Source organism: Amphiura filiformis, chromosome 8 (assembly GCF_039555335.1).
Source record: "Amphiura filiformis chromosome 8, Afil_fr2py, whole genome shotgun sequence".
NCBI classification, from domain to species: Eukaryota; Metazoa; Echinodermata; class Ophiuroidea; order Amphilepidida; family Amphiuridae; genus Amphiura; species Amphiura filiformis.
Window position 1 is genome coordinate 49,683,879 of NC_092635.1, and position 25,719 is coordinate 49,709,597.

Here is a 25,719-nt window from a genome sequence, read left to right on the forward strand (position 1 = left end):
CACTCGCACGCAATTGAAATACCATGTCACTCTCGACAAAAGAATGCATGCATGTCAAAGGTCATACGACACCAATTGGTGTTTGTTATGCTCATCGAAATATGTACAGTAGTTCCCTTCATTGCCTCATTTCAAATATATAGTTTTAGTTTTGGTTTTGGTTTTGGTCACGTGGTTTCCTATTGTCCTGCCTAACCACTTGAATCACAAGATATCGAACTCATTGTTTCTACCTTTTGTTTAAAACTAAACATTTGTGGCAGGTAGTTTCGGTTTTGGTTTCAGTTTCTTATAAGTGGTGTGACAAATAAAATTACAGGATTTTCGAGTTACCTGATCTAAGTATACAAAAGAAATGTTTAAATTTCGCAGTGCAATATTCACGAGCAGAGAAGTCGAACAAAGCAGTCTACATTTGAAAGCATTGATTTAGTTTGAAAGCATTGACAAGAGACTACGAAATCAGCCTAAGCTGATTTCACTGTGAAAATATATAGACCATCGAAATATTTGCATTCGACATTACAAAAAGGGCAACTATTGTAATTGTATAGGTGCTATAAACAAAATCGATTCATGTCCTTAATCCCATGTACCAGAATCGATGGAAGGCCATTATATGACCTCTAATAACCTAATAACCTAATGACTTTTACTGAAGCAATTTTTACTGCAAAAAGTAGAAGATAGAGGGGAGAAGAGATGTGTGTGATGTGTGTGTGTGTGTGTGTGGGGGGGGTTGGAGGGCAAGGGGATATGGGCGGAGAGAGAGAAACATATGAGAGAGAGCATTGGAAGTGAAAGAGAAGGGGGAGGAGAGCTCGAGATGAAGATATCGAATGTAGGGGAGGAGGAGGGGGAAAGGGGTAATTTAGGGAAGATGTGGTTATATAGGGAGGGGAGCCCCCTCTTAAAGAGGTATGGGTTGTGCTTCCGGGGATAATAAACTAATTCATAATCAAATCATCTCCATGCATCGTTTATGTTTCATACAAACAAACAAATCCCCCCACCCCACCCCATCCTTCAATATACGCGCATGTATATGATTTCTAGGCCTACATGTAGAACTCGTGAGTGTAATATGCCACCTACCGTCGACAGAGAGCATCAACTGTCGTCCGCGGGATAGATTTCCGATATCAATCATGATAATAAATATGTTAGCACAATAGGCTATTGTATACTTCTGGTTATATACCCTATACTGTGTCCTCCCAGCATAATAGTGTTATGATTACAGACCAGATCAGCTCTACTTTTTAATCCCTTGATTTTTGGTTTCTGAACAAAAGAGAAACCAAAACTATATATTTGAAATGAGGGATTGTAATGTCCTTCCATACTTCTCCAACCCACTTGGTGATCAGAATTCGTCTTTGGCTTGCTGTTATGTCATTGTTGGCGTATTTTTGGCCATTTAATCAGGGACTGGAAACAGATTATTGTCAAGCTATTGTTATCAGATTATCTTTTCGACCTTCGATTGTATGCGAGTTGCGCCGAGTGCGCTATGTTTGAATTTTATTATTTACTCATGTTGCCCTACTAAATATAAAAAAACATCAAAATATTCCAATATCTTTTTTAAGTTATGTAAAATTGTGTAAAATGTCTATCCTTTGTCGAACACAATTTCTGTGTAGCATGGAAAATCATTTACATAGGATTTTGAAGGCAAAATGTGATAATTTTGTGGAGACAGAATGCTAGAACAAACAAAATTATATTTTTTCTGGAATGTGTACACCGACGCTTGGTATTCCTACTGATTTCGATACTAAAATAATTCTTAAGATGATGTTCTTTGAAGATTTATGTTGGCATTTCTAGAGTCTGTCATTATAGGCAAACATGTAGGCTCATTTTGCAATGTACAAGACAAGCCACGCGCTGTGTTGTAACTGTGCTTGGATTCGTACCAGGGTCTATTGATCAACGTATTATTTATGCTTGCTCAACTGAGGATAATTTGTAAACCAGCAACTCGCATGGTACAATGGGTGGAAGCCGTTTACAGTCCCTCCATATAGAGGCCTTGCATGTGACGTATCATCCCGTAAATATGGCGGACTACTCAAATGCATTCAATAAAAGCATGATTGCAATCTACCGTGACAGTTCGTCTCACACACATAACCCTGCACTACGATCAAATAGGTTGATGACAACATTTGATTGAATGGACTGCACTCCGCTATAACTACGGTGAAGGACACGGTTCCAATCCTTTGTCTGGAGCCAATCGATAATTTCATGCAGGGCCTCTATACAAGGTCCCTGATTCAATAAAGCACACAATGTAACAGGCACAATTGAATCGGAGCGGGATTTTACATGTTACACAATTAGCGTGTTTATAGTGAGACAATCTTTCCGTTATTTAGCTAAACTACCGCGCAGTCTAGATTTGCAATGGTTAGTAAAACATAAACAAATATAGACTGCGTGGCAGTCCAACTAAATACCGCATAATCTGGCCCACTATAAACACGCTCTTTGTTTTTTTATTTTTAAGTATTGCACAAAATCATAAAAGTATAATGGATAAGGTTAAAATTATAAAATGCAAAAGATTTCTTTGCGGTTAAAAAGCATGTCCATATCACGTTTAAGTCGCAGTTATTGTGTCCTTCTTATGGAATATGGAATTTCTGTAGCGTGTAATGGCAAAGAGGACCATGACCGCCTCATTTTAACATTGAGGGCATACCCAACTACATTGTTGAATAAACAGCCCAGTATGAATAGAACAAAAAGAAAGAAGAAAAAGAAAAGAAAAGAAAAAACAAAACAAAATAAAGCAAATAAGAAACAATAAAGAAAAAAAATGAAAAACAAAGCAAAAAAGATTAAATTTATCAAGAAAGCTCAAACCCCAAAATAAAAATTAATCAACGGAAAAGTTTATAACGAGCCTCGAACTCCTGCTCAGTTAGCTCTTCTTAAGATGATTCAAATCATGTCGCTTTACCAATTGAGCTAATGTAGTTAACACACAAATTTGTAGGTTTAATTGTTCAGTATATAGCTATGTGTATCGATGATTTGCTCAAAACCCTTTACACTTTTGTCACTTTTGTGGATGGCGCTGTTCATTTTTTTTTTCGTTTTTGCACGTTTTCAAAAAGCCCTCGATAGTAAGCACATGTGCTAACTATCGAGTGAATACGGTATTTGCATAGCAAATACATTATCTATTATCTAGGCCTATTTGATAGTGCACTAGATATGATTCCCATCACATCAGCTATGCAGATAGTGTCAAGCAGACAATTGACAAGGTGTCAAAGTAGTATGAAATTCATTAGGCATGTCAGTAGTCTAGTTAGCTCAATTGGTAAGGCATTATACCCGCCCGCATGCAGGGTATATTCTTATTCTGTGGTTTCTTCTCCTCCTCCTCCTCCTTCTCCTTCTCCATCAAACACATCATTCTGTCAAGGCTAGCGCTAAAACTACAAAGGCCCAGGGGCCCAAATGTGAAAATACAAAGCACGAGGGGACTTTTTACAATTTCTTTATTTTAAATGCTATGACAGTGCAAAGCTACATTCAATTAAACCTTGTGACTTGGACTTTCACTTTTTACACATTTTCTGCCCAATTGGGCGACTTTTTACAATTTCTTTATTTTAAGTCCTCAGCAAATAAGGACTGTAAGTTTGGGTACACCGATAACATGCGGGTATAGCCGTATTTGTGTACAAATATATAGCCTTCTAGTTAGACTCCTGGTGCATTGGTGTGAACAATGCGAGTACGAACCCCATTTATTCCGATTCATAATTAATAAGCTAACTTGAAGTTCCCCTTGACAAGGAACTAACTGCTTGTTGTTTCAGTTTACATTGTTTCCAGGATTTCAAAATACTGGCGCTTGGCCTCACAGAGCAATAGGTGTCAGTACTATCCAGTGCCCCATCCAACCCTGCCCCCTGTTGAAAGAATGGGCTACAGGTGTCAGTGCTATCCAGTGCACCCCACCCAAGCCTGATCCCAGTTGAAAGAATATGGTACAGGTGTCAGTGCTATCCAGTGCACCCCACCCAAGCCTGATCCCAGTTGAAAGAATATGGTACAGGTGTCAGTGCTATCCAGTGCACCCCACCCAAGCCTGATCCCAGTTGAAAGAATATGGTACAGGTGTCAGTGCTATCCAGTGCACCACACCCAAGCCTGATCCCAGTTGAAAGAATATGGTACAGGTGTCAGTGCTATCCAGTGCACCCCACCCAAGCCTGATCCCAGTTGAAAGAATATGGTACAGGTGTCAGTGCTATCCAGTGCACCCCACCCAAGCCTGATCCCAGTTGAAAGAATATGGTACAGGTGTCAGTGCTATCCAGTGCACCCCACCCAAGCCTGATCCCAGTTGAAAGAATATGGTACAGGTGTCAGTGCTATCCAGTGCACCCCACCCAAGCCTGACCCCCAGAATAGGCTACAGTAAGTAGTTATAAAGCCCCCTGCCTCATTGTATGCAGCTGCAAATGACAGGACAAAGAAAGGGAATCTGCAAACTTGTTGAGTTTGACCAACTTGTATGCATAAATTCAATTTTCTATAAACACTACTAAACTGAAATTTAATGTTCACAGTGTGTACGTTAATCTGGTTGAATAGATTAAATTCATTCCCTCATTGTATGATTCCCAGATGATTGAGAGTATTCACAAAAAGTGTTTCTTGTAGCATAACACAGGCTTGAACAGACCCTTGTGGGAAATCTTCATAAGGTCTCCTTCTCTATAGCTCTCTATGCTCTATCAATTCCCATAGGTAAATGTGTTCCAAATTTATAAGTACTTACATAAATGGATTCAGGTAAATGTAAGCAAGTCCTTGAAGCCACATTACATTTATGTATCTCTGGCATACTCCCAGTTCCAGACAATTATGGAATTAATTTGACCAACTAGACCAATAAAAAAAACCTCCCTTGGAAAAACTTTGGTTTTTGCTTCAAGCAATATTGTGTGATATGCATTAGAATAGATTCCTATTTAAAATGTTACTTTTCACTGATCACATTATCCCCTTTTAATTCCGAGGCAAACAGATAGGTAATAATGGAGAAAATTGCTATTTAATTCCAACGCCTACAATGTGTGTGTTAGTTCGCCTATCATATTATTATCATAATTATTGGCGGAGCTTCACACAACTGGGATGTACAAACAAGATGTGAGACTAATTACAATATGCACCCAGTTTATATGTCAAGACTTAAGACAAATAGCAGTATGCACTCAGTTAATATGACACTGATTCAATTATACACATGCACGCAATGTGTTTACTAAGCCATCACTCAATCAGCGCACTGCTCTAAACCAGAGATTTCCAGATTTAATATAAAAACTTAAATTTTACTATAATTAAAGCACTTAAGCATTAGTCTTCCATGTGTTATTTTAGTACACCAATGGGCATTACAATCATGCAAAAAGTAGAAATTCAAGAAAAATTGAGGGCGTCACTGTGGCTTTATGTATCATTTAGTTGGACAAAACTGGGAATGTGGAAAGAAAAGTGGAGTGTTGCCTAAAAAGTTGTGAATTTATATCCATCTTTCACTTGTAGTTTATGTGGTTTGACCATTGACAAGCCAGAAGGAACTCACTAGTGACAGGAGGAAATTGATAGTAGTAGTAGTAGATATAAAAAAAGGAAATTGATTAAGTGCTTGTTTGTGTTGACACAGCTTGCCCTTTCAAATGTTGATTTCTAAAACTAGATTTCTTACTCTCTTTTACTGTAAACAAATATTTAAAAATATATAATAATTACAAAATTCAGGGATGGTGAGTAGCCAAAGTCTTGATTGCCCTTACTTTAGCCATACTGGCGGATAAAACACTGATGAACAAACCCTGAAATCCCCCAAAAAGAGTTTAATTGCCTATGACCGGTAGACAAAAGTGGGTGTGGTCCCCTATTCCTCTTAGTCTTAGGCCACTGTTTGAATGTTTAACCATTTTATTAGAGGTACATTTTATATTTAAATTAATACTCATTATATAAGTGTGTATAATCTGTGCCTTGAAGAATAATTTTGAGAATTGGGAAATTGAAATTGTCATTTGCTACTGTGTGTGTTTATTGATGCATGGGGGTGTGGGGTGTGCTTTTAATAGCAGACAGGTTGCAGTTGAACAACGATCACAAGAATTATACTTATAGTGATGCTATTGAAGGCTATTTACATAGTTCAATGTGTCCCAAATATATTTAAAATGTAGCTACATTATAGAAGATCATGTTGCTGTGATTTGCATGCTGTAGTCAGGCATAATTACATCACTTGTGAGTTTAAATTGTGATTATTTGAAAGTAAATCTAGTATAAATTTACTGTGTTGTCTGTCAGTTGTCCCCCAGTGTAGCATTTTTAGTTCTTCCCATTTGCTAATCTGTATGAAGCCAACAACAGTGTAATGTTTTGTTACATTTTCTTTGAACGTGCTTCTGCTGTCTGCATGTAAATGCAATTTTGTGTCAGTGAAGTTTCAAATTACAAAATTTCCAATATCTCGTGCCACTTGTGCACATAGATACAAAGGGCCTGACAGGCAAACATACAGGCAGACAACAAAAATGGGAGAATTTTGTATCAATACCGTACCACAATACCATACCACTGTAGGCCTTCAGTTGGGACATGTAAAGTATGATGGATACACATGTGTACGGTTATGATTCTCTGAATGTCAAATTGGTTTATGGTAGGGTTCTGTAAGTTGAAAGTTGAACTGTTGAAATTGGCTCATTTTTTTCCTGCTCAAAGCTGGCCGAGCTCATATCGCTGCCGCTGACTGGTGTGCCGCTCCACTTGAGTGGCAAGCGGCAGAAAGTATGAAACCAGCCTAAGTGTCACGCTGTAATCTTTAAAAATATCAAAATATAAACCTTTTTTTCAGCGTTTCTATATCTAATTGTCTCTATTGTGTTTATCTTTAGGAAATTCAACATGAGACACTTGAAAATGAGGAGGATGTGGATGTGGAAGCTGGTGAGAAGAAAGATGCAGTTGAAGTAGAGAAATTTGGATGGATCAAAGGTGTACTGGTAAGAAACATGAGTAAAGTAAGGTTAAAAACAAGTCCTTGTCAGCACTCACTAAATTTGGTTCTAGTAACTACTTTGTTCTCAATGGTTTGAGATGGAATGACAATTGATAATCATCTCTGTTTACTGCTGATGATGGTGCTGCAATTGTTGATGAACAGATTAATAAATCTTGGAAAGTTCACGGCCCTTGTCCTGATTGAAAGTGGGGTTAGTCTCTTTTGTGTGATTCCCAATCTTTTCAGGGCAACAGGTAATCCTCCCTGTGTACAGATTTGATGTAGATAGTTTTCAATCAGAGGTTTTCAATTTTGTGGCCTGTGATCTTCATCTATTGTTACTAAATGAATGCAAGTTTTGATTAAAAGAGATTTCACTTTAAATACAAATTTCTTCTAGACTCAAGAGCAAGTAACATCAATGTTATAACTTGCATGGTTGAGGTCCAAAACCCTCAGACCTTTCTCAAACACAATGAAACCAATTGGAATCTATGATAGTGTCAGGAATATTCCTTATAATGAGATCATCAAAACATGTTATTCAGGGAAGATCTGATTATATAGTTTAACACTGGCGTGTCCAGGATCTTTTCCTGTGGGGGGGGCTCAGCCCTCTTCAGATTTATGTGGGGGCTTGAGGGGTACCAATTTTGTGCCTAATTTTGCATTTTTCTCAAAAATTATAGCACATTGGTGACAAGTGAGATATGTATATATAGGGGCAAGGACTACAACTACTGTACTGAAGATTCAGCAACTCAAAGCAATTAGTTATTGATTTATTGATCAAATATTGGTTTTCCCTCATTTTTGACTCTAACTCCACAACTGTTGTCTGTGCTGAATTAAAATTTCCAGTGCAGTAGTTGTAGTCCTTGCCCCTATAATATACATATCTTACTTGTCATAATGCGCTATAATTTTTGAGAAAAATAAAAAAAAATGGCACAAACTTGGGCAGGGGTGTAGTACTCCCTTAAGGGCTAAAATCACCAAAAAACGGCTGATTTTACATGATTTTTAACAAAGTACCCAAAGCCCCCCTGGACACGCCACTGTTTTAATAAGTTCATAGTTCATAATTTATACTAGTCTCATGTACTTACTACCTGGTTTAATGATAATCTTCACAAATGTAAGATCATTATGAGCCTTTCTTATTATCTCTCCCTTTGACAGGTGCGTTGTTTACTAAATATCTGGGGTGTGATGCTCTTTCTACGACTAACATGGATTGTAGGACAAGCAGGAATAGGTAAGCACAAACTATCTAACTGATCATTTTTCCACACTCTGCAGGCATCTTGAATACAGTACAAGAAGTGTGTGGCCAAATTGTCTAAAATCAAACAGGATTCGATAAATTTGAACAGGAATTTAATAAAATACTAGCAAACATTTCCAGCTGGTTTGAACATATGGTGTAATTGGAATTGGGTTGGCAGTGTAATCGTCCACAGGGGGTGTATGGATTTTAAATAGAATAGCCCAATATTGTTACCACTTGAGACAAATCTAAACAAAAATGGAAGCAACCCCACAATCTGTTGTTTTTTACAATGCAAACATATTGAACCTGGACAGCCACAGCAAGTCAAACATTTGAACATTACAATTTTCTTGTCAAATTCACGGGATGTTCTTAATTCCAAATTTTACGGTATTTTGTTTCTTCATAAAGTAATATAATATAGAATAGACATTGCAAGTCTCAGAATAATTTCTTGTGTTTTATTTACAGTTTACACTGTAGTAATTGTATTGATGTCAACGGTTGTTACGACGCTCACATCGCTTTCAATGTCAGCTATCTGTACCAATGGGGAGGTCAAAGGTGGTAAGTAAAACCGGTTTATACTGACTGTTAATTCAAGTTATCTATTCCTGGATATGTCCACCAGTTCCTCATGAGTGAAGAGGGATGTTGAGGTATCAAACCCAATGAGGTAATTATAAGGATAGTGTGCTTTTTGCTGAACTGATGAAGTTGTCTGCTCCAGATTGCTCGTTGCCTGTTCGTTGTAAATCAAACCCTAAATTGTGTGCTGTGAAATGAACCGCAGGTAAGAAAAACCAGCACCAAATATTACTAAATTATGCAAAACATTGTGTAATAGATAGAGGAAGTTGAACAAAAATGCATTAAATTTCCCTCTGAAAGTTAGAGCTTAAAAGCTGAGTAAGAATAAAAATCTACAAAGTTCTGCAAATTCATCGCCTCATGAAAATGTTAATGACGCAGCCTGCGAAAATATCTGTATGCTTCTTCATTTAGGCTGAGACATGCAGCAGTCTTTACTCGTCTGACCATTTTTATTTTGAAAATGTTCTTTTTTTTTTTAAGAACATGTTGAAAATGTTTGCAAGAAAGGACTGCTGAACTTAGCGTGACCTTAGAGCTAGCTATTTTATGGTACTATAGTACTATATTATAGTACGATAACTTCCTATAGTGTCTGTCTATAATAGACAGACACTATAGGAAGTTATTACAAGATATAATTGAAAAGTACAACAAATAGGAGAAAACAAGGTCACTATAATTATGCAAGTGTCTGTTAAACTTTATTTTTTCATATATTATGTTTAGGTAAATGGTGAGCTCTGCAGGAAATATAATTATAATTATTTGTTTCCTCAAGGAGACCTTGGTTATATGTGGTTTCAACCAATAATTTTTTACTTTTTATTTAGGGAATAAAATCGATATTTTGAGATGCAGTTGTGTATCTTTCACTTGATAGCACATGGGAGATTCCATTATTTGATATTAAACAACTTTCACTTTAAAATAATGGTATCTCCTGTGTTCAATCGGTTGATAGATGCATGGGTGTGACTCAAAAAAGTACTTCTTTGTAATTTCTAAACAGATTAACCATAAAATCTTGTTTGGATGTAATTAACATCCACTTTTTTATGACAATTTTGATCAAGTTCAATTTGTTTTGTACAAGTCGCCCACTTTCACCAACTTGGTGACAAACACATGCACTACATGCATGGTGCAGCACGTCACACGTCAGGAATTGTGTGTTCCCACATGGTATTTTATGTTTCATTATGGAAAAAAAAAAAAGACTCAAATGGTAGACCAGTTTTGGTCAAATAATTTCTGTTGCCTGATAGAACACAGCTCAGATACAAGGATAAGCCACTCAGATTGCTAAGATTATGTCCACCAGTTCCTCATGAGTGAAGAGGGATGTTGAGGTATCAAACCCAATGAGGTAATTATAAGGATAGTGTGCTTTTTGCTGAACTGATGAAGTCGTCTGCTCCAGATTGCTCGTTGCCGGTTCATTGTAAATCAAATCCTAAATTGCGTGCTGTGAAATGAACCGCAGGTAAGAAAAACCAGCACCAAATATTACTAAATTATGCAAAACATTGTGTAATAGATAGAGGAAGTTGAACAAAAATGCATTAAATTTCCCTCTGAAAGTTAGAGCTTAAAAGCTGAGTAAGAATAAAAATCTACATAGTTCTGCAAATTCACCGCCTCATGAAAATGTTAATGACGCAGCCTGTGAAAATATCTGTATGCTTCTTCATTTAGGCTGAGACATGCAGTCTTTACTCGTCTGACCATTTTTATTTTGAAAATGTTCTTTCTTTTTTAAGAACATGTTGAAAATGTTTGCAAGAAAGGACTGCTGAACTTAGCGTGACCTTAGAGCTAGTTATTTTATGGTACTATAGTACTATAGACAGACACTATAGGAAGTTATTACAAGATATAATTGAAAAGTACAACAAATGGGAGAAAAACAAGGTCACTATAATTATGCAAGTGCCTGTTAAAACTGTATTTTTTTCATATTATATGTATAGGTAAATGGTGAGCTCTGCAGGAAATATAATTGTAATTATTTGTTTCCTTCCAGGGTTTCCTTTAAGGAGACCTTGGTTTTCTTATTTTTATGAAATATTTGTGGGTTTCAATGAATAATATTTTTAATTTTTAATTTTAATAAAAGCGATGTTTTGAGACGCAGTTATGTATCTTTCACCTGATAACACATGGGAGATTCCATTATTTGAAATGGAGTAACTTCCATTTAAAAATAATGGTATCTTCTGTGTTCAATCAAGTGATAGATGCGAAGCAGTACTTTGTTGTTAATGTTAAGCAGATCAACCTTAAAATCATGTGTGGATGTCATTAACATCCACTTTTTATGACAATTTTGATCAAGTTCCAATACAAGTCACCCACTTCCACCAACTTGATGAATCCATTAAACATGACAAACGCATGCACTACATGCATGGCGCAACATGTCACACAACAGGAATCGCATTCTCTATTTCTATTTTCTAATAGAAAACAGCTCAGACAAAAGGATAAGCCAATCAGATTGTTAATATTTTCTAGTTGTTTTAAGATTAGATCAGATTATAAACTTCATTCACATTCAATAACATTAAAAACATTAAAAAATATATGGGAAAGAATAGTTTTAAACAGGTGTGTAAATTATATTTTAAAAATTTAGTAAAGCTATCATAGACAGATAAGTATCTAGATCACCAATTTTGGTGTGGATAGTGAAGTGGAAACTGCATAGCAACAATATTGACAAAGACGCAAATGAGCGCATGCTCTCTTCAGACATTAGGGCCTGTATGCACAAAACAAGTTAAAGTCTAACTTTAGACCTGATCTTAACAATGAAGTACAAAAAAAGAAGACCAACTTCACCATGTTTGCTTGTAATTCATGAAGTGCAAATAGTGTACCTCCTGATTATTTGACCGGCGCATAATCAAGCGGTACGCTATTTTGATCTCCATAAATAACAAGCAAGCATGCTGAAGTTGCTACTCCTTGCTGTACCTCATTGTTTAGACCAGGTTTAAAGTTAGACCTGGTCTAACTTGTTTTGTACATACAGACCTACAATCCACGAAAAAAAGGTTGGCACACTTTGCCTGTCTTTTGGTATATCTCTGCCCCCGCTCCCCCAATTCAATGTTGGACCAAGCCATGTTGTCAACAGGCCTGTGAGACCCTCCAACATTGAAAGATGGGGAGTGGGGAAGGGTGAGATATAGGGGGTAGTCTGTACTTCACATATACTGCATGTATGTTTCACTCGCCTCTCCAATTTTGATAGGGCATGCATTTCAATTGCTTAGTGCAAGTGTGCCAACTATTAATTTCATGGATTGTAGGTGTTTTCTAACACTTTGAAGCAATTTGTTAATGCGGGCGCTAACAGTGCAGAAATCACATACTTTCTACTTGTATAGTAACACCCTGTCAGCCAGTCAAAATCAACATTAATATGTGGCTTCACCTAATGCTATGGTCTGGGATGGGCAGTCAGAGGTCTTGTATATAAGTAGTCTGGGCAAGCTTCAAACAATCTTAATTTTTTTAAATGTTTTATCCTTCTTCAGGCGGAGCATATTACATGATTTCTCGCAGCCTTGGCCCTGAATTTGGTGGATCTATTGGTCTGATCTTCTCCCTTGCTAATGCAATAGCAGTGGCTATGTACGTGGTTGGTTTTGCTGAAACTGTCAGGGACATCATGGTGGTAAGAATCTCATCCTGAACATGCTCATCTATCAAGGCACAGTCCTTTTACCTGAAGTGCACTTATACAATGACCTTTGGGTACAAAATTTCATACTCCACAACTTTAGATCAAATGTTATACTTGAATTTGACTGCTCAGTGCCAGAAGTGGGTACATTGTAATTGTAATAGCTGCCATGTGTAGAAGAGTAAAATAGATTGTGTGTACGTTGCCAAATATTCACAGGGCAGCTATTGCACTTACCCACTTCTGACACTGAGCAGTCAAATAAATTGTGTGTGAGGTTAGTGAACTGCACATGGAGATGAGACCATTGGGATATTCCAATTGAAATCCATACACCCCCTATGGAAGACATGGCCTTAATCTTCCATACAGGGAGTGTGAATTTCAAATGGGGTTACCTGAATGGATGACATCATTTGGAATCTACATCCCTGTGTGTGGGGAGATTAAGGTCATGTCTTCCATAGGGGGTGCACACACATACAGTACAATCCAGATTTCCTCGTGCAACACTAACCGAACAAGCCAGTGTACACCTTGCATCACCGTGCAAACCAGCTGTGCAAACCAGCATCAGATGTTATATTTGGGGGTGTACTTATTTTTTTACTTCTTTGATTTATTGCTAACTTTGTATCATATAATGAACATATTTTAATTTCTGAACAGGACCATGGTGTATCAATGGTGGATCCAAGTAATGATGTCAGAATTATTGGTGAAATTACAGTGGTTCTATTGCTAGGTGTAACGTTAGTGGGGATGTCATGGGAGGCCAAGGTGAGTTGACAACAACCCAAGGGGTTTACTCTCATACAGAAGGGCTACTAATACCCATCCAAGCATCTCAAAATCACACACTAAATGGCGTATTCTGTTGCACCAAAGTTTGCTCGTTTATGGCGGGTCGGGGGCAGTGTGACACAGAAAAATTGGCCATAACTCAAAAACTACATGTGCCACAAGGACAAACTTGGTATCAAATGATAGAACTCAACAACCTCTTAATTTAGATGGTATTAGTAGCATTGTTAGCAACCAGTATCTGGTACGATAGAGGTAGGGGTATGATTAGTTTTAGGGTTGCATTTGCCTGCAAGAACTTATTATGTGAAGTTGAAAAAAACGCTGTCAAAACCATGGTTTTTTTTTCACCTGCAGCAAAAACCTGCAAACCATGTATTCAAAACAACAGGGGTGTGAGAGTTCAGATTAAAATCTGAATTCAGATTTTTTGATCTTGATTTTGATCTCTTTTTTATCTTTCTCTCCAAATTTCAGACTTTTTCATATTTATTTATCTGTTGTCACTCACACCCCTGAAAACAATTAAGTTATCTTCGAGATTGAATACTATTACATCATAGTGATTTCTTGTTTTGTTTTATTTTGCCATCACAGGCCCAGATAGGTTTACTAGTCATTCTCCTCATTTCTATGGCCAACATGATCATAGGTATGTTGATACCACCATCGAATGCACAGGAAGCACAGGGATTTGTGGGATTTGAAGGTGAGTGTTAATAATTGGCTATTCCAGTTCAAATTCATTCCCCCTATGGAAGACATGACCTTAATCTTCTACACACGGAGTATGAATTTCAAATGTGACCATCCACCAGGAACCCAGTGTAAAGATATTGATCAACATAACTTATATAAGTCAAAAGAAAAAGGAATTTCAAGATTGGGCTTTTGAGCTCCTATTCCCTAAGCAATGACAAGTGATATATCACTTCATAGTTTGTATTATGGAGATTTCCACTGTTATATAATCTAGGAAACTCAATATTGTGACCTTACATTGGTTTCTTTGTGGATGGTCACAAATGTGGTTTTCTGAATGGGTGAGTCCATTTGAAATCTACACTCCCTGTGTAAGAGATTATGGTCATTTCTTCTATAGGGGCTGTATGAGTTTCAAATGTAATTGCTCAATAAGGCTGCATTTCAGTTCTCTGTTTCAATTTTTTAAATGATGCGGCACAATTGCATTTGATGCAACAACAAAACTGAACAATTATAAAACACTCAGAACTATATGATGAAATTAATAAGCCAAATTGAGGAGAATATATTTCATAATATCAGGTTCAATATCAATTCAGCAGAGTATAGCCCTATATAGTTTAAAAGCGGTAAAGAGGATGAACCTGTGTTCACAGGCCGGACGCCTATCTCTCTTTTGCAGCGATTGGGCTAGACTCCTCCATGTAATGATTGCTGCAAGAGGTTTGCTACATCTCCTCCAAAGGGAGTGTGTTACTTTCCCGGCATTGCATATAGCCGGTACCCATTTGTACACCTTGGTGGAGAGGCAATAGGTGTGAACCTTCCCTAATTCCATTACTCCTCCATGTAATGATTGCTGCAAGAGGTTTGCTACATCTCCTCCAAAGGGAGTGTGTTACTTTCCCGGCATTGCATATAGCCAGTAACCATTTGTACACCTTGGTGGAGAGAGGCAATAGGGGTGAACCTTCCCTAGGTGCACAACATGTTGACACTGCAGGAATTGAACCCACAACCTCAAGCAATTTCGTGATAATTATCAAAGTCTTTGACTACTGCACCACTGTCCTCCCATTACAGAGTAATGGTCTTTAAGGTTGGTCTGAACCCTGGAATTATGGAAACTTTCGGGCCTCATAACTTCTAAATTGTTGGTCTAAAGTATATAAAAGTATACATATTTAGAATGGCAAAGACTTGATAAGTTCATCTGTGAGGTCAAATTTGGGCCAAAATGGCACTTTTTGGCCCAAAATCCTAAAAATAACGGTTTTGGCCCACTTCTTTTTGTGCACCGTAACAAAAAATTCTTGAGCCAAAAGTTTTTTGAAACTAATTTTTAAAAATTAGATCAAAATATCTAGGACCCGTTTTTTCATTTTTTTGAATTTTGACCAATTTCACCAAAAATATTTGAAATTTGTGCCAAAATCGGGCTTTTTTTCATTTTTTTTGGAAAAATCAGCATTTTGTGACCATTTTTGGCGCAAATTTCTCAAAGTTAGTCGAAATTCAAAAAAATGAAACACGGGTCCCAGATATTTTTATCTACTTTTTAAAAATTAGTTTCAAAAAAATTTTGGCCAAGAATTTTTTTGTTACGGTGCACAAAAAGAAGTGGGCCAAAACCATTATTTTGGGATTTTGGGCCAAAAGTGCCATTTTGGCCCAAATTTAACCTCTCAGATGAACTTATCAAGTCTTTGCCATTCAAAATATGTATACTTTTATATACTTTAGACCAACAATTTAGAAGTTATGAGGCCCGAAAGTTACCATAATTCCAGGGTTCAGACCAACCTTAAATACATTCTTTTGTTACCATTAGGGGAATGACCTATTGTGCCTTAGCCTTAGTGCAAAAAAAACCCACAATAACTGCTAGATGGGAGCTGAACAGCTTCTTCTTAGAAGTGTGATATATGCGTCTTTTGAGAAGCTCACTATATCTTTAGACATTTTCTAAATGAGACCATCATCATAATTTATTCTTCTAATGTACATTTCAAATTGTAGCTTAAGATGGATACTAAATGCTTTTATCATTAATTTTCTTCCTTTTTTTTTATCTGCATTCCTTTTCCTCATTCAAATTTATATGCATGCTACATAAGGCTACATGAATGAAGGTAAAGTCATCGTAAATCATTTCATTTTTCATGATATGAATGGTGATAGTATTATTACATATTAGTATTATTATATATTGATGTGTTCACCTCAAGTTTGTTTTCTTCATTTTCTTTCATCCCTGAAACTCTGGCACCATGGTTCCTGCTCACCCCATGGTCATTGGTTTCTTCAGTTCTTGCATTTGCTACTTAAATGTTTGTCCTGTGGTCAAAATGTTTTGTCATGTCTTGTCTTGTTTGGTTTGTTTTTGTCCTTTTTGTACCAGTCAACCTTCGTATCTTCCTTTTCAATTTTTATACTTTGGTTCACTTCAGTTTGGTAGTGAAGTAGGTGCGTATCGCTCATTCTACAAAATCCGGTGCCAATCCACTAAAAAAATAGAAAAAATAAAAGTTGTTCAAAAAGACCTGCTCTTTGTGTTTTTTAAAAGTAAATGTATCACTACTTTCAGATGTAAAAATTGCCAACACCACTTGCATATTTTTCTTTCAGGAAGTCATGATGTTTTTTAACACTAAAACTCAATGTAATGTGAGCTACGTTACCGACTATAAAATGGGCTGGTTTTACTCAATCCAAGGTCATAAAAAGCAAATTAAAGATCACTTGAGTGAAATGTAAAACAGATTTCACCATTTCATAGAAGTTTTGAAGATGCGTAAATGAGTGTGTAACGTAGCTCACAGTAACGTAGTTCACTGGTTTTTAATGTTTTTAATGTGATTTGCGTAACGTTAGAACGTTATGTCGGTAAATTCTAATATAAATGGGGTTCAACCACTGGTAGCTTTCACATATTATTAGGAAGTACATGTAATACAAGTGCATACTATAGAATTCTGGTAACGTAGCTCACCAATCTTAACATGGTCGGTCGAAATTTCAATGTTTACAACATTTCTATGCCAAAAATGCTACAGCATCACGATTTTTACTGTGATTTTTAAAAACCTATAAGTGTTTCCTTTCAAAAACCGCAAATTACATTGATACCTCTGTTTTACTTCTTTCCAATAACGTGTGTTAAAAAGGAGTAACGTAGCTCACAGCGTTTTGGTGGAAAGTGCAATTTATTTTAGAATTACACAAAGACATTTTAATCACTAAAAAATAATGTTGATAAACAATATGATGGTGCGTTATCTAATTAAAAAACAACAAATATGTAAAGAAATCTCATTTATTCAAAGAAAATATTCAGGGTTAGATGTGACACTTGAGCTGTGGAAACGCATTTTTAGCGATTTTTGAGCCTTTGCAAGGGTTAATCAGGCTGAAGAAAGCATTTAAAGTATGGAAAACTATATATGTCCGTGTAGATCTCGTTGAGTAGTACCAGAAAAACAACATATTTGATGCCCTAAATGCTCGACAAAGTTTTTGTGGACCAAAGAATGGAAAAAAGGCTATTGGCACCGGATTTTGTAGAATGAGCGATATGCCACTGGTTGCAATATACAAATTGTGTGCGCTAAGTTTATTGTATAGAGCATACAAGCAAGTGTACAATGGCATTTGTCAGCATGCTTGCAATGAAATAGCATTGACATCTCTTCTGAACTTAAGGTGATCCAAAGTATAACTAAGTATGGTTTCTCCTCGTCTCTCCTTGTTTTATACTATATTCTCATATTATTTTTTGGCAACATGATTGAATCCCTAAATTTTGGGAAGTGCTTAAACCATCCTCTGCCATTGAACCTAACATGTGTGTCTGTACATCTCAATTGATTGTTGTGCAAAAATTTGATTTGCACTATATATTGCTTCGCAATGCAGTTTTTGTGTTTAGTGATATTTGAAGTAGTTGACTCACAATACATGGATACTGGGTTCCCTGGACTGGAAATAAATTTGTCCGCAATTCCTCCCCACAAGGTCATATGCATATTGCATAACAATAGGTACAGCTCATAGGGTAACCCATCTCATTTGTTAGACAATATGCATAATGTATTGTATTGGTCAAAGTTCCAGTAGAGAAACCCAAAATCCAGGTATTTTTTTCAGAACTGTTATCTGTTGTATAGGAGTTGAATAACTGGTGTCAAAAACGAATTAGAAAAACACCTTGATCTAGAAAAAAACGCTGGTTTGTTTTTGCACTAAATGTTCTTAGTATGAATTCATCATTAACACACTGTTCTTTTGAGGTGATTTGACAATTTCATTATTATCTAATTAGTTGTAGTTTTAAACAAGTTTGTGTGTGGTGTTTAGCCAAATCAACGTGACTGTATTCATTCCATTTGGTGCCCAGTGCACTTAATAAGTTATTCATGGTGGGCACTTATTTTTTCCCTTGTTTACATTAAATATCAAACTATACCATTAGGCTATTCCAGTTGAAACCCATACACCCCCTATGGAAGATATAATCGTCCACACAGGGGTTGTAGATTTCAATTGTGGTTACCTGAAGCCTTATGATTGGGCAAGGGCATTTAATGGAACAAATATGGTACTAAGATCTTAGGCCAAAAACCTGTAGCAGGTCAAAAAAGTCAAATGCGAAATGCGTTTTTTTATTTTCATTTTTTTTTTATAATCCATGTCTTCAAATGAAAAAAAAAGCACCGTTTTGCTGCAAATTGGAATGGGAATTTACAGTGAGTCTCTCCGACACACATTAAAGAAAATCATATTTCTTCATATTCAAGAATATTTATGATCCCCTTTCAACCTGCAGATTAAAAAAAGTATTTAAAAAAAATGTGTGATGTTTTCTCCAGTAGTTTTTCATTGCGCTTGTTTGTTGTGTGATGTGTAAATGTTTATTCCAGTAGTGTTTCATATTATGTTTTGAGAGCATTTTGTGTTTTTTTTCTTTATAAGTGAAAAAAAAATTCTAATGCGCAAAATAAGCTGTCAAAAACGTAATGTGTGTGCTGCAGGAAACAAACTTGGTGTTTTTAGGCCTTATAAGCTTTGCATTGACATTATAGTCTTCAAAAATCCCACCAAATGTAAATTACAGATAGTTGATTGTTACCATTATGTCTTATTACAGGACCAACTTTTGTTACAAACATCGGACCAGACTTCCGAGGAGAAACGTTTTTCTCGTGTTTTTCTATCTTCTTCCCAGCGGCAACTGGTATTTTAGCAGGAGCAAATATCTCAGGAGATTTAAAAGTAGGTCAATTCTAATGAGACTACAGATCTAATCTAAAGCAGGGGTGTGAAATCTCCGCTACAGAGCGGAAATCCGCTTTTTTTATTTTTCTGACCGATTTCAATTTCCGCTTTTCAAAAATCAAAAGTGTGTCTGTGTACTTCTGATAGCATTACATGTGTGTCACAATAAAAACGACTGGGAAATGAGATTAACGTTGCTTGAAGGGTCATGAACCCGGCCCATACCCGGGTCATGAAACGCAGGTCATATATAACATCATCGTGATATTCTTTGATTCCTCATTCTTACTCATTGTGTAATATGTTTGTTTGGGAACTGCGCCCATCGGAATGAGTTAAAAATGGCGTCGTGGTACCTGTGGGGAAATACGAAATGCGTGATTGTTCGTAAGCGATTTTCAATCCGAACCATCCATCGGAAGTTTCACATTTGATTTCATAAAAATCATATGGAGTTAAGAGAAGATACATCATGGCTACCATAAAATGTAATTTTGTCGAGCGACACTCATATTTAGGCCATGAAATGGAAGCTTATAATCTTCAATTTATTGCTGGTGAAATACGCGCGGAATAGCATTGAATTTGTACTGTAGTTTGGCAGGTAAATTTTCCGATTTTTTTCGAAACCCACTGGTTGGAAAATTTTCCGCTTTTTTTTTTAAAGCCATTTCACACCCCTGCTAAAGGCAGCCCTATTGGTTTGCCTTGCATGGAGGCCAAAATATTGTACCTACAGCAGTTACAAAGGCTTCTGCTCATAACACTTAGCACATGTTACCAGCACAAAGCATTACATATGGGTCTCAACGAAGAACAGATGATTGTGTTTTCAACTGATTGAGTGTCCCAGGTTAAAGAAGAAATAAATAAAATAAAACATGCAATGCAAAGAAGCTCAACTTCAAATCAAAGTTTACCATGCGCATGATGAATTGATCTGGAGGTACACTATATTGCCCTCTGTGAGCGACTCTCAAACATTGTGGAGTTGGTACTCTTTGGTTTTAATTTCTTTTGTTAATTCAAAGAAACATCAGGTTTTGATGCTATTTAGTTTTGTATCAAAGTATCTGTTTATTAATGAATATTAATGAAATAAGTTGCATACTTTGTCAGTATTGTTGTAGGCCATAAATATTTTTGTAATAATGAATATTAACTCTTTCCACGCGGGTGTCGACTGCAGACGACAAGTTTATAATTTTACTTTTCAAATTCAAAAATTTCAGAAATGTCAATTTTCATGACCATATTTTGAATCAGCATGAAAAATACATTAAAATGAGTACAAACAAGCCTAGTATTGGTTCAGTGGTTCCTGAGATAGCTCTTGATAGTTTGACAAAATATCTTTAAAAACTTGGACTTTTTATGTTGAAGCCTATGGCTAGCATGCAGAGCATTAATGTAATAATTTGCATATATATATTATCAATTTGCTTTCTGCAGGATGCACAAGAAGCTATCCCCAAAGGTACCTTGTTAGCTATTGCCATAACATCAGCAGTGTATGCAGGGTTAGCCATTCTGATTGGAGCTTGTTTAACAAGAGAAACAACAGGGAGTCTTGATGATCTACTGGCTGGCAACTTAACTTCAGCATGCAAAGACGTAACATGTGAATATGGGCTTCTAAATGACTTTGGGGTAAGTTTATTTAACCCCACCACCTTTCTTACAGTGTCTCTAATTGGTTAATTACATGATATCATCATCGGAGTAGCCATTCAAAATGGAGCTTTTAGATCTCTTGGCAATTTTAAGCTTAATTCTCTTCAGCTCTACCAATTATTCTTACCATAGCTCTGATTGGCTCAATACATAGCTCTCTTTGTAACCAAACAAAAGAGGTTTAGAGGCTGATAATGCTCGTAGGATTTTTTTTTCTTGTAGGTGCATGTCTACAAATTAAATTTCTATTGGATTTTGATTTGAATTCTGAAATTTAACATTTTTGAAGCACTCAAAATTCCTGATTTTGTGTTTTGGTATCCTGTAGGAGTAATCGAACGATCATGCTCCTTTAAATGAAGACCTGTGAATTATGCATATCCTTCAGACATCTTAATAACAGAATAGGCTTTTCCAATTCGGTGTTGTAGTGCATGTTAGTAACCATTGACTACTGCTCCAAGCTAATACATCTGCTGCAAATTATGATATGCCATAGGCTTTGTATTGTGATCATTTCAATCAGTGGTTTGTAACAAAGAAAGCATGAGCCAGTTGACCTAGCGACGGTCATATTTTAACGTGCACTACGCCAGCAAATTGAAATCCACCACCCCCATTGAATTGAAGACTTGAGGTTATTCTTTCACACAGGGAGTATGTATTTCAAATTGCGTTACCTGAATGCAGGGGGGGCCGGCCAAGATTGGCTGAATTTTGACGTCGTCATTGGTTTTACACGTAAACACAAAAATGTCTCAAATTATTCCAAAACTGTACGTATGTTATTAAGCACTATTTTATCAGTCTAAATCTGTTGAGGTTCGCCAGTGAACCTCATTGTAAGTACTGTTTTTTTAATTTTTTTTATGAATAACGCACGATATGTTACGATATATACTGAAAATTTCCACTATGTGTATCAGTGAGTTTATGTGGTGTAGTGGTTACTGATCTCGCCCCCCACGCAGAGGGTCCCGAGATCGATTCCCATCCCGGAGATGATTAAAAAATTTTCTTCTTCTTTTTTCTTTGAATTTAAAATTATTAATTTTCATGTGAAAATGTATACATTGCACTGGGAAATATATTTTGTGCATTTTTTTTCTGTAATGGGGCCACCCGGCCAATAGAGCTCAAAACGGATTTTGGCTCCGGGAAAAAATAATTGCGTCCATCGTGCAGGCAGTGTTGCTGTCATATTGTCTGTTTTGTTTACGCTTTTGGCTGTTGCCACATTGAATAATGTAGTCCACCATCGTCTGCCTGAATGGGTCACTCCATTTAAAGTCTACACCCCCTGTGTTGAAGATTAAGGTATAATGTCTTCCATACAGGTTGTATAGAATTCAACTGGACTAACCTAATATGTTGATATTGTTACAGGTTGCTGAGTTGATATCAGCGTATGGACCTATAGTATATGCAGGTATATTTGCTGCTACACTCTCATCTGCCTTGGCTAGTCTTGTTAGTGCTCCAAAAGTATTTCAGGTAAGTCGTGTGTAGAAAGTATAAAAAGAGGGATTTTAGAAAGCATTATTTTAACTGAATTAGCTCTGGTGTTTGTCTATGAATTCTTTACCTGGTCCTTAATTATAGGTAGGCTAGCAGAAAAAATACATTTTTTTACAAAAAATTGGAGATTTCAACTGCAAAATGCGAGAAAATGTGAGATTTATGCCCCAAAATTGACGGGGAAAAAAATTAATTTAAAAAAAAGCCCTCTAATGACTCAATTTAGCCATTGCATTGCATGAGCAGACCTGATGCAGGAGGGGCCGGAAATACACAAATATTTCTTCATAAATCAGCTTAAAAGGTCAATATACTGAATGATTTGTGTAGTAAATAAAGAATATTACCTGTAATGTTGTTTGGATGTGCCAGAAAAGCACTAAAAAGCAAGATTAAAGGCGAGAAATGCAAGATTGTGTTTTATCTCTGAGCTTAATTATAGGTTAATAAATTAGTATCTCTTGTTGAGTGTAAAATTGTACAAAATAATGCACACATACTGTGATGTTGATGCGTCTAATGCACAAGCCCGTAAGAGGGAGTGCATTAGATGTATCAACATTTCATTACAAGATTGGTTTCTATGTTTAAAAAATGTAACAACATTACTCTTGGTTTTTTTCCTGACAAATCTAGGCACTGTGCAAGGATAAAATCTTTCCTAAAACAGAATTTTTTGCAAAAGGAGTTGGTCCTTCTGATGATCCGAAACGAGCCTTTGTGTTAGCGTTTGTTATTGCTGTAGCATTCATTGCAATTGGTAAGTAGACTACCATGTTCATGACTTTTTCCTTTTATAGAGGACAGGAACTGCTGTAGTGGCTTAAAATATTAGTTTAATATCCCCATTTTCTTGGAATTGTACAAAAAGAACTATTTCAACAGTTGAATCTAACCTTCCAAATGAACTTGTTCAAATATTCATTTTTTTCTCAGTTGCTTGCTAGTTTAATAGTGATCTAATTTGATTTTTGTTATCTATTTTCAGGTGAGCTGAATGCCATTGCACCACTCATCTCCAACTTCTTCCTGATGTCTTACGCACTCATCAACTTTTCTTGTTTCTCAGCGTCACTAGCAAAATCGCCAGGTAAAGCTTTTCTGAAATCTTGGAAAGAGGCATACGCAGTGGGGTAGGGTGTGACGGGGTAGGGAAATTTTTTTTCTAATTTTAATTTCTTAATTTTAGTTGTACATAAAGCCATTCAAACATTACCCACCAGAGCACAAGATACAGTTAATGATGCTTACATGCAATTCATATATCAATGTACAAGGGGAATGAAAAATGATGAGTCTGATGCTGTAAGTACTGAGATGCAGTATAATTTGGTTCACCTCAAGTTCGGTAGTGACGTATGTGCGCATTTCGCTCGCCGCAGTATCAAATTGTGCGAGTAAAGTTAAACGCGCTGAGTATACATGCACGCGTACAGGGGCGTTTAGTCGGCACGCTTGTGGCGCAACCGCAAAAAGCATTGATGTCACTACCAAACTTGAGGTGAACCAAATTATATGTAGCTGTTACCTCCACACTATATATGCAGTAGTTCTATTGTGTCATCAGAAGGATAGCTGCCCTATATAGACATTTGACAATACACCACATTTCGCCATACTGCATTTTAGAAACGCTTGCTGTTAGAATAAGAAAAATTTTAATTGTAATTATTGCACAGGTCACGGCGACCCTGTGACCTTTCCGGAAAAAGCCGAGTGGCAGGTTTTTCAAATAAATATTTTCTGTGTAAAAACTGTACCATCAGATAGGTAATGGAATATATGAATATTAACTGTACATCTATCACAATAGTTTTTGATAACAACTTGCGTCACAATTGATCTAGTATAGAAGGTAGAGAAGTTATTTTAATCTTATATACGCCTTTTTGTTTTTTGGAATTAAGTGAAAATTAATTCTGTAAAAACTGTAATTTTTTTATGTAATTTTCACATTAGACCCGACAAAAGATTACCGTTTTGTTGTTATGATAATCTAATCTTTTGATTTCGTAAATAAAATGAGGGTCTAATGTGGATTTAGGATGCAAACTGGAACAATCCAATGCCTTGTCAAAAGCATTTGCTTCAAAATGGAGTTCGGATGCACTTCGTAATACCACTTCCGCCACTCCGGGAAACCACATGCACAGCAGAGCACGTGGCCGATATCAAAATCGATTTTATGTATTGTGTATGTAGGCCTATTCATAGGACCCTCGTATTAATTGTCTCTATGCGCTTGAGAATTCAACAATATAAATAATGGTAGCGTTATTATAATACACATTAATGTTTTAAGCAGATAAAATTCCAAAATATGATGTAGTAATGAAGTTGCGATTTATTAATATTATATGTTTAAATTTTCACGATGACACTATCAAGTCCTTCGTGGTCTAGCGGTCTAAGGCGCTTGTCATATGGTATACGTGATAGTAGCGGCGCAGTGCAGCGTGGGTTCGAGCCCCGCCGCTGCCTAATTAAATTTCCTTTTTTTTTAAATTTCATATTATGTTAGGGAAATGTGGCTGGGAGAATGTATGTATGGCGAAGAGTGGTGTGATTTGACAATATCTACATTCTATAAATGTAGGCATAACACATGGCAGCTATTTTAGATGGGGTTCTAACCTGTCATTGGGCTATTCCAATTTTAATCCATGCACCCCTATGGAAGACATGATCTCCTACACAGGGGTGTAGATTTCAATGGAGTCACCCATTCAGGTAACCCCATTTGAAATTCACACTCCCTGTCTGGATGATTACGGTAATTTCTTCCCTAGGGGAGTATGGATTTCAAATTGAATAGCCCATTGTTTTCCCTAATTTGGTTAATTGTCAAGGTCAAATGCCTTTTAACCCATTGTCAAAACTCGAAATTCCATTAATTTTCTTGGTTTTTTTTTCTCTCTTCAGGTTGGCGACCTGCCTTCAAATACTACAACATGTGGGTAGCTCTTGTGTCCGCTACAATGTGTGTTGGTGTTATGTTTCTAATCAATTGGTGGGCAGCCGTGGTTACCATAGCGCTTGTCACATCATTGTATATGTATGTCAAACATACTAAACCTGGTAAGTGTGTATGTCAAATATGCTAAACCTAGTAAGATG

General features: G+C 36.5%; 1 protein-coding gene across 1 annotated transcript in view; it reads left to right on the top strand.

The window, feature by feature from the left end:
* LOC140158383 (solute carrier family 12 member 1-like) overlaps window positions 1-25,719 on the top strand; it is an 88,345-nt gene that overhangs the window by 43,450 nt on the left and 19,176 nt on the right. The window contains exons 4-16 of the mRNA XM_072181476.1: window positions 6,963-7,070; window positions 8,252-8,327; window positions 8,814-8,909; window positions 12,479-12,618; window positions 13,297-13,407; window positions 14,029-14,140; window positions 16,254-16,268; window positions 19,283-19,407; window positions 20,863-21,060; window positions 22,471-22,578; window positions 23,239-23,362; window positions 23,591-23,692; window positions 25,525-25,680. Coding sequence (XP_072037577.1) covers window positions 6,963-7,070; window positions 8,252-8,327; window positions 8,814-8,909; window positions 12,479-12,618; window positions 13,297-13,407; window positions 14,029-14,140; window positions 16,254-16,268; window positions 19,283-19,407; window positions 20,863-21,060; window positions 22,471-22,578; window positions 23,239-23,362; window positions 23,591-23,692; window positions 25,525-25,680 — 1,471 coding nt within the window. The remainder of the gene's footprint in view (window positions 1-6,962; window positions 7,071-8,251; window positions 8,328-8,813; window positions 8,910-12,478; window positions 12,619-13,296; window positions 13,408-14,028; window positions 14,141-16,253; window positions 16,269-19,282; window positions 19,408-20,862; window positions 21,061-22,470; window positions 22,579-23,238; window positions 23,363-23,590; window positions 23,693-25,524; window positions 25,681-25,719) is intronic.